General features: G+C 42.1%; 2 protein-coding genes across 4 annotated transcripts in view; one reads left to right on the forward strand and one right to left on the reverse strand.

Annotated features, from left to right (window-relative positions):
• Positions 1 to 13,417, forward strand: part of LOC308301318 (exostosin-1) — a gene marked incomplete at both ends in the record, with an annotated part of 354,065 nt that overhangs the window by 339,428 nt on the left and 1,220 nt on the right. For all 3 annotated transcript variants that reach the window (XM_080745263.1, XM_080745261.1, XM_080745262.1), the window contains one exon: positions 12,058 to 12,229. In XM_080745263.1, the coding sequence (XP_080601389.1) occupies positions 12,058 to 12,229 (172 nt within the window). The remainder of the gene's footprint in view (positions 1 to 12,057; positions 12,230 to 13,417) is intronic.
• The window catches only part of cUnh1orf198 (chromosome Un C1orf198 homolog), a 387,053-nt gene that overhangs the window by 39,729 nt on the left and 333,907 nt on the right, over positions 1 to 13,417 (reverse strand). The gene's annotated exons all lie outside the window — the stretch shown is intronic.

Below are 13,417 nucleotides of genomic sequence, written 5' to 3' on the forward strand. Positions count from 1 at the left end.
ACTACAAAAATCAATAAATAACATGTTAAAGCCAGTGGACTAGTGGTTAAACTGCAGCCCTTGTATGTATAGGGTCATGGGTTCAAAACCAGCCAGGAATTGTCTCCATCTTTTATCTAGTTCCTTTACCTTTATGTAGGCTTGAAAGGAAACATATTAATAACTCCAGTGGTGCAGTGGTAAGATCCCTGACTGGTAACCCATTGAGTTCTGGTACGACTCCAGCAAAGGATTCTGTATAACTTTGATCTTACTCTTGGCACCTTTATCTAATCTTTTACTGATAAAGTGCAAGAGAACGAAACCTGCGCAAACATTCATGGAGTAGTGGTTAAGGTGAAGGCCTAGTAGCCAGAAGGTCAGCAGTTCAAACCTGGCAAGGATGCTACTCAAAGTTTTAAACAGCTCCTATACCTTTAACTGATCTTCAATTAAAATTGTGTAAGAGAACCTTTGCTACATGAGCCATGGTGGTGCAGTGGACAAGATACAGGGCTGATAAGCAGAAGGTTCCTAGTTCAAATCCAGAATAGGGTCTTTCCAAAGTTTTACCTGGCTCTTGTACCTTTACATCTGATCTTTCACTTGAGAGCTTGCAAGAGAACAGATTAAGTAAGATCCGCAGTGGTGCAGTGGTTAAGAAAATTGCCTCAGAGTTCAAACACTGTAAGTTCAAACCTCACCAAAGGTGAAGGAACAGTACGAAAAATGGTTCAAGGAACAACCCCGAAAGATGGTTCAAGGAACAACCCTGAAAGATGGTTCAAGGAACAACCCCGAAAGATGGCTCAAGGAATAACCCCGAAAGATGGCAAAAGAAAAACCCGAAAGATGGCACAATGGAGATGCCCAAAATGCAAACCCCGAAAGATGGTAAAGACAGTAAACATCGGATTGTAAAGATGTATGACACTAACGAGATTCCAAAAGCAAGAGCTCAAAATGGGTGGCGACAAAGGAAGAAGGGAAAAGCAGGCAGAGAAAAAAGGGAAAAACAACAAAAAAAATATTTTAATTTTATTTTAAGCCCCTCCCTCTACCACCTGAGGGAGGCGGGCTAAATCCATCCGACTCTTCTTGTGGCCAAAAAATGGAAACTGATGTAGCCTGGATTCAAACCCCCAACCTTCTGCTTTCAAGTCCTGTGTGTTACCTTTACACCACCAGTCTTTCTCACTGAATTTATATTTTGGGTCATATTTGAATCGAACCAAGAGACGGCAGGTCAAAACATAGAAACATTTAAATATTCGCATATTTAATGTGGTGTTCTGTTTTTTTCCATCATAAAGCTCATTGGAGAAAGGTGCTATATAAATGCACCATTTACCATTTATATATAAGTAATTTGATAAGTTACCAAAAATAGAAAAGTTATTTTCTAATCAAACAGATTAGCTGATGGGTTTTTACATACATTCTGGTCTTTACATTAAAATAATTAATGGCTATAAGGTTTCAGACGGTGTCGTACTATGCCCAAACGTACATGTTTAACTGAAAAAACATCAGTCATGGCATGCAGCATATCACATTAATGAACAATTATAAGCTGAGCCACATAGTTATCAACTGCATTCAGTTTTTTAACAGATTTTAGACAGCATCCTGTATTTTTAACTGATTCTAGACAGCATTCTGCCTGTTTGACTTGAAACTTACATAAAATAACCACTTCCATTCCATGTTTTTGTTACAACATAAAAACCTTGCCTCAACCATTCCATGTTTTTGTTACAACATAAAAACCTCACCTCAACCATTAATAAAGGCTATGCGCATGCATAAAGTGAATGGCAAATTGAGTAGCAAATCGAGTGTCAATTTGAGTGGCAAAGTGAGTTTAACATTGTTTAGCGTTGTTTAATGCAATCAGATAGTACCTCTCTGTTTGGATGAATGGGCTGTCAAGGCCAGAAAGTAGTTTTTGCCACTCAATAGGCGTTCCCGCATAACCTCCTGGTATGATGATGATGTCACACACATACCCTCTAGTCTACAGTATATAGTAAAAAAAAAAAAACTCATAACATATGACAACATACTGTATAATAATACTATCAAAAAGATGAACCCAACTAACCCTATGTCGTCAAAAAACACGACAAGGTGGGTTTTTATTACATTTCTTTATTGACACAAATGTATATTAATAAACGCCTGTCAAAAGGATTTCCATTGAGTTGTGTGTGTGTGTGTGTGTGTGTGTGTGTGTGTGTGTGTGTGTGTGTGTGTGTGTGTGTGTGTGTGTGTGTGTGTGTGTGTGTGTGTGTGTGTGTGTGTCGCGCGCGCGCGCGCGCATCTGTTGGGAGGAGAGCAGATATAATTATTACAGGAAAACAAAATGAATAATACATTAATTAATAACATTTCCAATTAACCATTCAATTAAAATAACATTAACAATATGGGTGTATAGAACCTGTTTTCAGTGTCCTAAATAGTGTTGTTTTGTGGTGTTAAGGGCAGTTCACACTGAGCACTATAAAATACAATGGTGATATAGTCATAGACATAGTTATAGTGTGAATGGCCCTTTCATGTTAGGGTACATTCTTCTGGTGATATATTTGTATGGTGTGTGGGTTTAATTCATACCCTCTGGTAACACTCTAACATGGTGTAGTCTAGTAGAGAAGGTGGAGTTCTCTGCATCAGAATCCTGATCCACTCCCTCAACAATGGATCCACCCTGAAGGTCAAACACAAAGGTGCAAAGTTATATTTATAATCCATTCATTTCAACAGTAGAATAATGATCAGATACTATTAGCTATAGACAGTTATATCTATAATCCATCCAAAGACAGATTTTATAGTATAATTACTCAGGATTCTTTGTTCCCTGTCTCAATCTGAAGGGGTCAAAGAAAGGCTACTTTGTTGATTTTCTTTTACCTTGCACGTCTGGTTACATTGGTATTGTGAGTTATTTGTGTTTTGTTCAGAGCACACACCTGACAAAAGACCATTGATATTAAGTATTGATGATGATAGTTATGGTCCGACCAAAAGCACATTTTATCAGGAGATATAGTCTGTCCTTTGGTGTTTTCATATTTTCTAATGTGGCCCCCTCTGAAAAAGGTTTGGACCCCCCCCTTATTTAGGAGGTCTAAATCGCCCTCAAATCTTAATGGGAGGAGAACGGCCCTGTGTGAGTGATTCAGATTTTAACTCTAAAGTACGCCTGTGTTAAACAAGTTATAACTCACATTCAATTATAATCAGTGACCCTAACCCTAGAACACTCATAGCCATGGTTTTACTTTGTTTTAGTAAAATAGTCTGATAACAACAAAATGATGCTCAATTTGGGGCAGAGGTTCTTCCTTGACCTACTGGAAGTGTGCATGCAAAGTTTGAGCTGCACTCGCACACGTGCACACAGTTTGAAGTGAGCGGTGCTTCGATGGCCAAAACGCAAAACCTCCTATCTGAAAAATTCACTTTGTTGGGAAAATGAAAAATAAAATGTGTGTTCAACATTAAAACCTCTACTATTTCTAGTCACATGACAATTTTGGCAAAATGAGGGGCAGAAGGATCTTGCAGACAGACTGACCATGTGCAGCATAGCCTGTTGTCCTCATTTCAAGTGAAATCCAAAAATCATGCAGATAGGAGGTTTTGCGTTTTGGCCATCTTTATGAGTTAATTTTCATTAAGTGTCCCACAAAGCTTGGCCAATGTGACCCTGGGCGTACAACACACTTTGAGCGTTTGTGCCAAGATGTAGGCCACGCTTCAGAGCCCGGACAAAGCCAGATGTTGGAGCTTAGCTCCTTCCAGGAGCACACTTAGGCCTGATTTACACTGCAGCCAAATCCAGCCTGAATCATATCTGTGTCACATCCAGATTGGAATCTGATTGGTTTCATATGACCATGTGACCATTTAAACCAATCAGATTCCCATCTGGATGTGACACAGATCTGATTCAAGCTGGATTTGGCTGCATTGTAAATCAGGCCTTATGAACAACATCTGTCACATCTGCACTGGGCCCGCAACGCTACACCACTGATAAATAACATCAAAACCAAACAATAGATTGAACCTGGATCTGTGACATTACAATGAAGGCATTTAGCAGACAATCCTCCATCCAGAGCGACTTACATTAAAGGAGTAGTTCACCCCCAAAATGACTTTTTTTCTATTGATTAGTCACGCCATGGAGACTAGAGTTCAATAATATTTTTTGGTTTTTGTCACATTCCTAAGACAAAAATTTGATTCGAGTAAATTTACCCCCATCCGGAACGAATGGGGGTAAATTTATTGTTATCACATGATTTTTGTCTTAGGAATGCAACAAAAAACTAAAAATATTATTGAACTCTAGTCTCCATGGCGTGACTAATCAATAGAAAAAAAGTCATTTTGGGGGTGAACTACTCCTTTAAGCAAGGTAAACACATAGGCCTACATACAGTACATAGAATGCAGAGAGATAGTGTAGTGCCTCAGTAAACTATAGGATCACATACTGTAGAGGGGGTCATCAACAATATAGGAACCCTTTTTTTTTGTTCTTCTTTTTACATTAACCACATAATAACTTAACCAGCATCCCTATTCTAGTGCAAACTTTCGCCAACAATTGCCGATTTACAAGCTCACAACACGTTGCAGAGATTTGGTGAAGAGGGGAAAACCAATGTCAGAATCAATACAAGTAGCCAGGTCATGTTAAATGTCTGAAAATACACAAGAACACGAATCCTACACAACAACGATGACAGTGCTGTCAAACAACTCTATGAAATCCATCAGTAAGTTTTATCTGTACACTGAAACTATGGGATAGCAGGTAAACAATGAACCTAGCATCAGTCTAAATAGCATGCCATCTCAATTACAATTTTAACATTGTGGTCAAGAATAACAATCCAAAGTAACAAAAACACAAGAATGACCAGCATACATGTACATCTGCATGGTCATCATATCTAGATCAGTCACTAAGATCAATCCAGCACAATATGGAAGGGACACGCTCTCTTCTCCAGGCTAGTTTGATAGTCCAGTGGTTCTCAACCGCGACCCCCAAAAGAATCATATTTGAACTGGGTCCACCCTGACAAGCACTTGGAATTGTAGGAGTTGAGGAATTACATTTAGTTTGACTCGGTTCCACAGATATTAAATATTGTGAAAATAGCAGATCGACAAGCTTATAACGCTGCAAGGTGTTGTGAGCTTGTAGATCGTCTATTTTCAAAATGTTTGCCTCTTTCTTATATTATTTGACAATTTGGCCAATGTCTGACCAGTTTTTATAGTATAGTTCCACAGTTTGTGAGCAGGACAGGGAGAAGAGTCTGGGACATGTGGAACGTTGTCCCGGATGTTGTCCTAGAGTGAAAACATTGTCTGGTTGAAGACCAGGCATGCTGCATTTGCTGGGGTTTCAGTGCATGCTGGGAGGGCCAGTGAGGAGAGAGTTACACTAGCAGTAGTTTTGATAAGACTGAGGTCTGGATAAGGAGCTGGTCAGCTGGGCTGACTCCTGGGTGAGGAAGGGTCTGAACCTTACAATGTTACTGAGCAGTGGTTCCCAAACTGGGCGCCAGGACCCCCAGCCGGGCCCACAAATGTTGTTCTCTCACTCAACAGTAAACAAACCAACATGTATACAGTGGTATCTGCACATTACTAAAGTTAAAATGTAATGACTTTAAAGGCCTTTTAAATACCAAATTGGCCAAATATTACACATGAAAGAGGCAACCATCCACCACCGCGGACTGGCAGGGCTCGAGACTAAGGGACTCCCGAAGTCCCGGGGACTTAAAAATATATATTTGGGACGCAAATTAATATCCCCTGGGACGCAGACGGGACGTAGAGGATTTTTTTTAGCCAACGGCGCATATCAATGTCACTGCTCAAACCACGGTGTGCAAACTCGCAGCATGAGACTCACAGAAAATGAATATGATGTAAACAGAATGTTTAAAGAAGTTACCACAGGCAGTGCTGCTGATCATCCTTTTCAGGTAGAACTTAGTTGCTAAAATGCTGCGCTATTTGAAGAGATTGACCAGCAGAATGAAGCAGAGAACAGACTGTCAAATCTGGGTTACAACTAGTGGAAAATAGCCGATCTAGCAGTGGCTGAGAGATAAATCTTAGCATCCCCGCCCCGGCGCCCCCTGCTTCGCCACATAAAGACTAGTAACGTTATATGATTTGATTTGTGATTATTAATGAAAATGTAAAACGGAACGCGATGTCAACGCACCAAGCACAGAAACATAGCCTACGTTTAGTGAGCAGCATGAGCAGTTGTTTGAATATAGGAGTAGGACACATTGTAAGTAAATCAACGGTTTGTTTAACTTTTGTCATCTCTATAAACCTATAGCCTATATTCCCAAATACAAGACGTTACTTGTGTTGGTCTAATCAACTTCATCACAACCAGCCGTGCAAGCTGGCATTCATTTCACAGAGTTCCCGTGCTGTGTGGCGGCTTATTTTCTCCAGTAATCGTCTCTTATTTAACTCTCAAAAACAACCAGTCCGCTCATATCATAATAAATAACTCCATTTCGGCTACAGTTCATCTGAACCGCTTGCTGTGAAGCACAACAACGGACCCAAAAAGCAGCCTGCACGCGTCTCCACTCGATCAAGCATGGCACTGGCTATAGGTCTACTTCTTTCAGTATGACAGTGTTGTGCGGTGCGGTGAGCATATAGACGATCTAAAAGCCCTCAAAGCCCCGAGGATGAGTTTAGTTGTAGGCTTGTAGATTAACGCGCAACACGTTGGTACGGACAAAGTACAAACCCAGTTTTACCGTAATTCCTCCAACAGTCATGCATGATTGGTTCTTTAGTTTACCGTATATGACAATCACACCAGCAAACTGGCTGAGGTAAGATTTTTAGAAGCCACAAATGACAGTATAAAAATAGAAAGGATTGTCAAGCCAATTTCACCAGCAACAACAAAAATATAATAACAACAATAACAATAATAATAAATATTAGTGTAATAGTAATACTAATAGACCAGTAATACTAATAGACCTGCAATAATTTATTATTTTATTATTATTTTTTGGGACGGATTACATTCATTTGGGGACGGTTCAATTTGTATTTTGGGACGGTCCCGGGACGTAGGTGAAAAAAGTTAGTCTGGAGCCCTGCCGCGGAGGTTGTGGGTTTGAATCCACAGCGGTGCATCTGGATTTGCCGAGCGTCTGCATGAACACACCTGTCAGCACGGAGTATTAGGTGGGGGTAGGACAAAAGCTCTGCCTCTAGTTATCAACTGGCATAATACGTAAGTGAGCTTGTAGATCGGCTATTTTCACAATATTTATCTGTGGAACCGAGTCAAACTAAATGTAATGTCTGCAATTCCAAGTGCTTGTCAGGTGTGGTGGGGGCCCCAGTTGATTATTTGAGGTTTGCAGCCTGAAAAATTAGGGAACCCTTTGATATAGAGTCTGCGATGTGTGCCTTGAATGTTGTTGGAACGGAAGTCACCAGAGATGGAAACAGAGAGATCCTGCATGGGGCAGGACTTACCCGGGAAGAAGAGAAGCTCAGTCTTGTCTGGGTTCAGCTTGAGAAATAAAACATCCTCTGCCCTCTTCAACCTGAGTGGTAGGAGTGGAGAGAGAAACGGTTACAATCAACTAATTGTGACCGTAGGTCACATTTAATTGTTTACCATGAGAAATGTCGCAGCTTGTCTCCGTCTGTCTGTCTGTGTCCGTCAGTCGGTTCCCTTGTCACTGTGACATCACAGGTGATATCTCAGGTTCCCTTGTCACTGTGACATCACAGGTGATATCACAGGTGACATCACCTATGTAAAAGTCCATATATGGGTATTCCTCAGAATCCCTTTTATGCCCATATATGAAGATCCCTGATGTCTTCGATATATATATCACGGGCCAGATGGCCAAGACATGGCCTATATCTGTGTGGCTGGTTCAGATAGGGATCTCCATGTATGGGCATAGAATATGTATATGGATATATTATTATTAATAAAGGGTACAATAAAATAAAAAGTCCATATATGGGCATTCCCAGAAACAAAATAATTTTTATGCCCATATATGGAGATTTCTGATGTCATCAATCCCAGGCCATCAATCCCAGGCCCTAACTGGCCCAAGAGCCTGCTTTACCCTGATTTACACCCTACCTTCCCCGAATACGTTAATATTAAGCCCATATACTGCATGTATATGGATATATATAAATAAAGGATAAATGATGCCCTGTTAAGGGCTTTGCACACAGGACCGTTGCGTTTCTTTCCGTTTGCTGCGTGATTAAAACGCACAAATCGAACTGGGTTCGATTGGGAAAAAACGCACAGCCGCAGCCTCCTGGCGCATGGCAAATTCGGAGCTGGTGTGCATGAGGTCATAGAGAATCATTGTTTTCTTTAAAAAAATTGTTTGGAAGTTTTTTCCATGCGAGAAAAACGCGTCTGTGTGCAAAAGGCTTTAGGGTACCCCGTTATGCCCATACAGTATATGGAGATCCCTGTCCCAAAGTCATCAAAATTAAGGACATATCTGGGAATGCCCATAATTGGTAATGCCCATATATGGGCATGTTTACTTTAGACATAACATTGTTGACTATCATATGTGGCCAAGACAGTCCCTTTTATGCCCATATATGGAGGTCCCTGATGTCATCAATATTAAGCCCATATCTGGGAATACCCATATATGAACATATTGTTTCAGTCTCTGTTGTTTCAGCACAACCTCGCTTCTCGCCCTTAGGGCGTCTCACAATTTAATTTCATTTGTCCTTTGAACATTGGAAGGAATATATAAATTATAGGCCATATATTAATAATGTCATAGTCAAAATTAAAAGTAGTGGACGGAAATAGCCGATCTACAAGCTCACAATGTGTCTCATTGCGATGCATTGTGAGCTTATAGGTCAGATATACATAGCTATATTTTTGCAAGATGAGTTTGGGTGAGCTGGAGAACACAGTACTGTCTGTCTGTCTGTCTGTCTGTCTGTCTGTCTGTCTGTCTGTCTGTCTGTCTGTCTGTCTGTCTGTCTGTCTGTCTGTCTGTCTGTCTGTCTGTCTGTCTGTACCTGGATCCTCTGGTGTACAGTAACAAGTCCTGATCACCTCTACTGCACAGCTTTGGTAGCAGGTCCTATAAGCACACTATCCAAATCACCACAACACTGTTAAAGGTCCTACAGAAGTCCTGGAATGGCTGTGATATTCCGTTAATGTATGTATTTCATAAACAGTGAAATGTAAGTGATATCATCACAGCCATTCTTGGGCTGAAGTTGTCAGATAGCGTCCATACTCACTCAGAAACCTGTTTAAATGTCTCGCACACTCTCTTCTCCTCCAGGATAGTGTGTCATTAGTTGACCAGCCACAGTCCATCTGGTAGTTATTTATGTCAGCTGGTAATGGTAGAAATACTGAGTGAAAACCCAGCTCCAAACACACAGACATACTGATATATCCACACTGATATTTATTATCCCTGGCTCGCTTCATTTGGGGACAACATTTACTGTTTCTCTCACTCACAGACTTCCTTCCTGCCTTTTGAATTGAGTCCCACCCAACTAGAGTTGATTGACACCTGGATGCCCAATGACATTGCTTAACAGCAAGTAGCTGCATGTCTGCCCCCTAGTGGACATGGTGCTTTAGTGCAGCTGCAGTGAAATGAGAAACCTGGGTACAAATCACCATCTGAACTCTAAGAGAGCTGTTCCCTGGGTTTCTAACAGGTAATAAAGTGGTCTAATGATCTGACTTTCAGCAGAGAGGTTCCATATTCAAACCCCAGTCTACCTGTAGTTTGATGATGGAGATGGAGTACTTTGGAATGTCTTTGTAAAGACATGCATGAGTAACTCAAAATGTCTTTGAAAATGCACTGGGCACCCAAGGTATGTGTGTTTGGGTGGCTTAGTTGGAAAAGCTCTCGACTCATCAACATAAGGTCATGGGATCAATTCCCAACACCAACACCTCTGCATCTGAACAATTGACACTTATGGCTAGATTTTTCTCTCCTTTAAATGTCCATTGTCATTGACAATGCATTGGGCGCTTAAAGTTAACGATTTCAAAAACTACAAATTATTTCAAAGTAAAAATCTCAAGCATGCATGTTGGAGACAGATGTTGGAGCTTAGCTCCTTCCAGGAGCACCGCTCAAAAAAACATGAAAAGTTCAAACATGGAGATAAGAGGTTTTCTGCCTGACAGCAACGTTATTCAAAAAGGAGTCTGCTATTAGGAAGCCCTTCACCCTCACAGTGCACCACACTAATCGCATTAGAAGTCAATCTCTCGGCAGCCAACAAAAATGTGATAGCCTCTCTCTCTCTCTCTCTCTGCTTCACTCCCTCTCCCATTAATCGTATACAAAGATTGTCAAGAACCACAACACCCACTGCAGTGTAGAAAGAAAACAATCGGCAAAGCAAAGTATTAAGCTCAGTGGTAAATGAATGCGAGAGACGCTTTGCTCTCATGGGGGGATTTGAGGCACTTTGTTGCTTGAGAACCGATAAACGGTCTCTCTCTCTCGGTCGCAATGTCATTGTTAAAACCTCCTTTACGCCTTGTGACATAGTGCTCTCACTGTGCTCTCGATGTTTTCTGTTGTTTGACAAATTATAGATTAGCCTAAGTTAGAGAGAAAGGTGAAAGAAGATAGAAAATACAGAAGAGAGAGCAGTTTATGGTGAGGGGCGAGAGTTAATAGGAAAGAGAGAGTAAGATAATCAATCCATCCATTCATCTTCTAGAGGCCTATACTGCCTACCCAGAATGGGCTTGGCGAAGGTAACAGTTCCTCGGGCCACATTAGCAACTTCTAAACGGGGATCCCGAGGCGTTCCTTGCCAGCGTGGTGATATAATCCCCTGTCTGGTCCTTGGTCTGCCCTGTGGTCTCTTCCCAGCCGTATGTGTGTGTGGGGAAACCTCCCTAGGGAGGTGGCCAAGGAGGCATCTGTTAAATGGCTTCCCTTTCTTCTACTTTTGGCATTTCTCTGATAGTTAATGAAAAGACAAAATGAGAGACAGACAGACAGACAGACAGACAGACAGACAGACAGACAGACATACAGAGGCAGAGATGTGAGAGGCAAGAGGGAGAGGGGGAAAGGAGAGAAGACACAACCAAGTGGCCTCGGGTTCATTTGGTTACATTTGTGCACTCTCAGATTTAAATGAACACCCAGGAATTATTGTTTTATTGTTATGGTTTTGTTGGTCTGTCTTTCAAAATGAAAAAAAGACCAACCAAACATGTCAAATAGTTACAAGCAGTGCGGAGGTGGCGTGGTTCTCAAAGTGAATTCCAGGGACTTTGTGGGTTCCTTTATGGGGGTCTAAATTGACCCATACAAGTATGTAACTCTGGCAGCATACAAATGGAACCCAAATGGACCCGTTATACTGTCAGAGTTAAGGGGAGGCCTTGAAATGTAAAAGTTTGAGAAACACTGTGCTAAAGTATCTAACAAGTCAAAGCCACAGAGATTCACACGGATCAACTGTGTGCAGGAATGCCTGTCGGGTGGCAGCAATCAAATCCGCTAAGGAGGATGAGTGTTGGCGGTGGCGTCATTTTGAACAGAACAACGCAGGATTAGACCTGCTATAAAAACTGTGTTTGAAGAAACCGTTGGCAGAAACGTGTCTGAAATATCACATTTAACATAACACAGCAACAACACCCAGTCATTTGATAGGCGCTTCAGACAACAGTGACTATCATGACCAAAACAACATCGATTTTTTTTTGTGCATACACGCGTGCATGCGTGTGCGTTCATGTTACTGTGAGTGTCCATGCATTCGCTTGCGCTGGTAACCAAATGTGCAGATACAGTGAGAGAGAGAGATACTTGGCATTGAGTTAACATTGTTGGTGTGTGTGTGTGTGTGTGTGTGTGTGTGTGTGTGTGTGTGTGTGTGCGTGCGTGCGTGCGTGCGTGCGTGTGCGTGCGTGCGTGCGTGCGTGCGTGCGTGCGTGCGTGCGTGCGTGTCTCCTAGGTACTACCACTACTTGTTTAGCCACTATATCCCAGGTAGACTGTTGACCATGGTGGACCGCATGGTTAACTGTGAGGACATCCTCATGAACTTCCTGGTGTCAGCCGTAACCAAGCAACCACCAATCAAAGTCACCCAGAAGAAACAGTACAAGGAGACCATGATGACACAGGTGAGGCACCCTGGGCAAGATATGACTTCCGCTTGGTTTCCATGATTTCTAGCGGAAGTGCTGTGTTTAACGGGACGTTACGTCATGTCTGTTTACATTCCCAAGCGAAAAAACTAAAATAGATTGTAGCTCTTAACTCACTCTTACAGGATCAATGATGATGCAGCCTGTTATAGCGTGTTAAAACTGATTTGAAAGACATGGGTCAAAGGTTCTTTCTTACTGTAGCTCACTGGGACTGTGCTTACAAAGTTTCACAACGATTGGTCCAATGATGCCGGGATTAGCTGTTCACCAGACACTCAGGACAGACGGATGGACGGACAGACAGACAGACAGATGGACAGGATTGAAAACATAGTCTCCGGAAGCCTGGCTGAGACAATAAGAAACTTACAAAACCCAATATGAGGTATTGGGGTATAACAGACAATTTTGAGGAGTGGACACTTTTCACACCAGACATTTTCCTAGTAAGTAAGTGTAGCTGAACATTATGGATGTGTTTCATTTAGGTGTTTCTGTGAGCCTAAGCTTAGTTAACAGTATAGCAGCTGTCCATGCTGGCACCCCAGTGGCACCTAAATGAAACACAGTTAACGTGTCAAAATATCTATCTGTGAAAAATGACAAAAGTCAAACATCACAGAGTGAAAAAAGCCTTGTTTTCTCTGTTAGCGGACCAGTTGGGTCAAGCAAAAGACTTGAGAAAAGTCACACTTGTTTTTAAAAACGAAGACGACCCATTGCCTCCCTTTGTCTGCGTCCGTCCTTTGATGAGATTCTCCTCTCCTTCAGTAAGATGCTAATGCATGGTAGAGAAAACCACAGGCAATAGCCCTGACCTTCTCTGGGAGATCCCCCTGTGTCTGTGTGTGTGTGTGTGTGTGTGTGTGTGTGTGGTGTGTGTGTGTGTGTGTGTGTGTGTGTGTGTGGTGTGTGTGTGTGTGTGTGTGTGTGTGTGTGTGTGTGTGTGTACGTGCGTGCGTGCGTGCGTGCGTGCGTGCGTGCGTGCGCTTGCCTGCGCGCATGCAGCGCAGCGCGTTGCGTGCGTGCGTGTGTGTGGCCAAGCCACACACCATGCTGTGATTGATGGCGAGGCCGGAGGCAGGCCGATGACTCGGCAGTATGGACCCAGTGATTAATGTCTTAATTGTGGAGGCAGCGCGGCACCCCCGAGATTTACTC

This window comes from Nannobrachium achirus (assembly GCF_963921795.1).
Source record: "Nannobrachium achirus genome assembly, chromosome: 16".
Lineage (NCBI taxonomy): Eukaryota > Metazoa > Chordata > Actinopteri > Myctophiformes > Myctophidae > Nannobrachium > Nannobrachium achirus.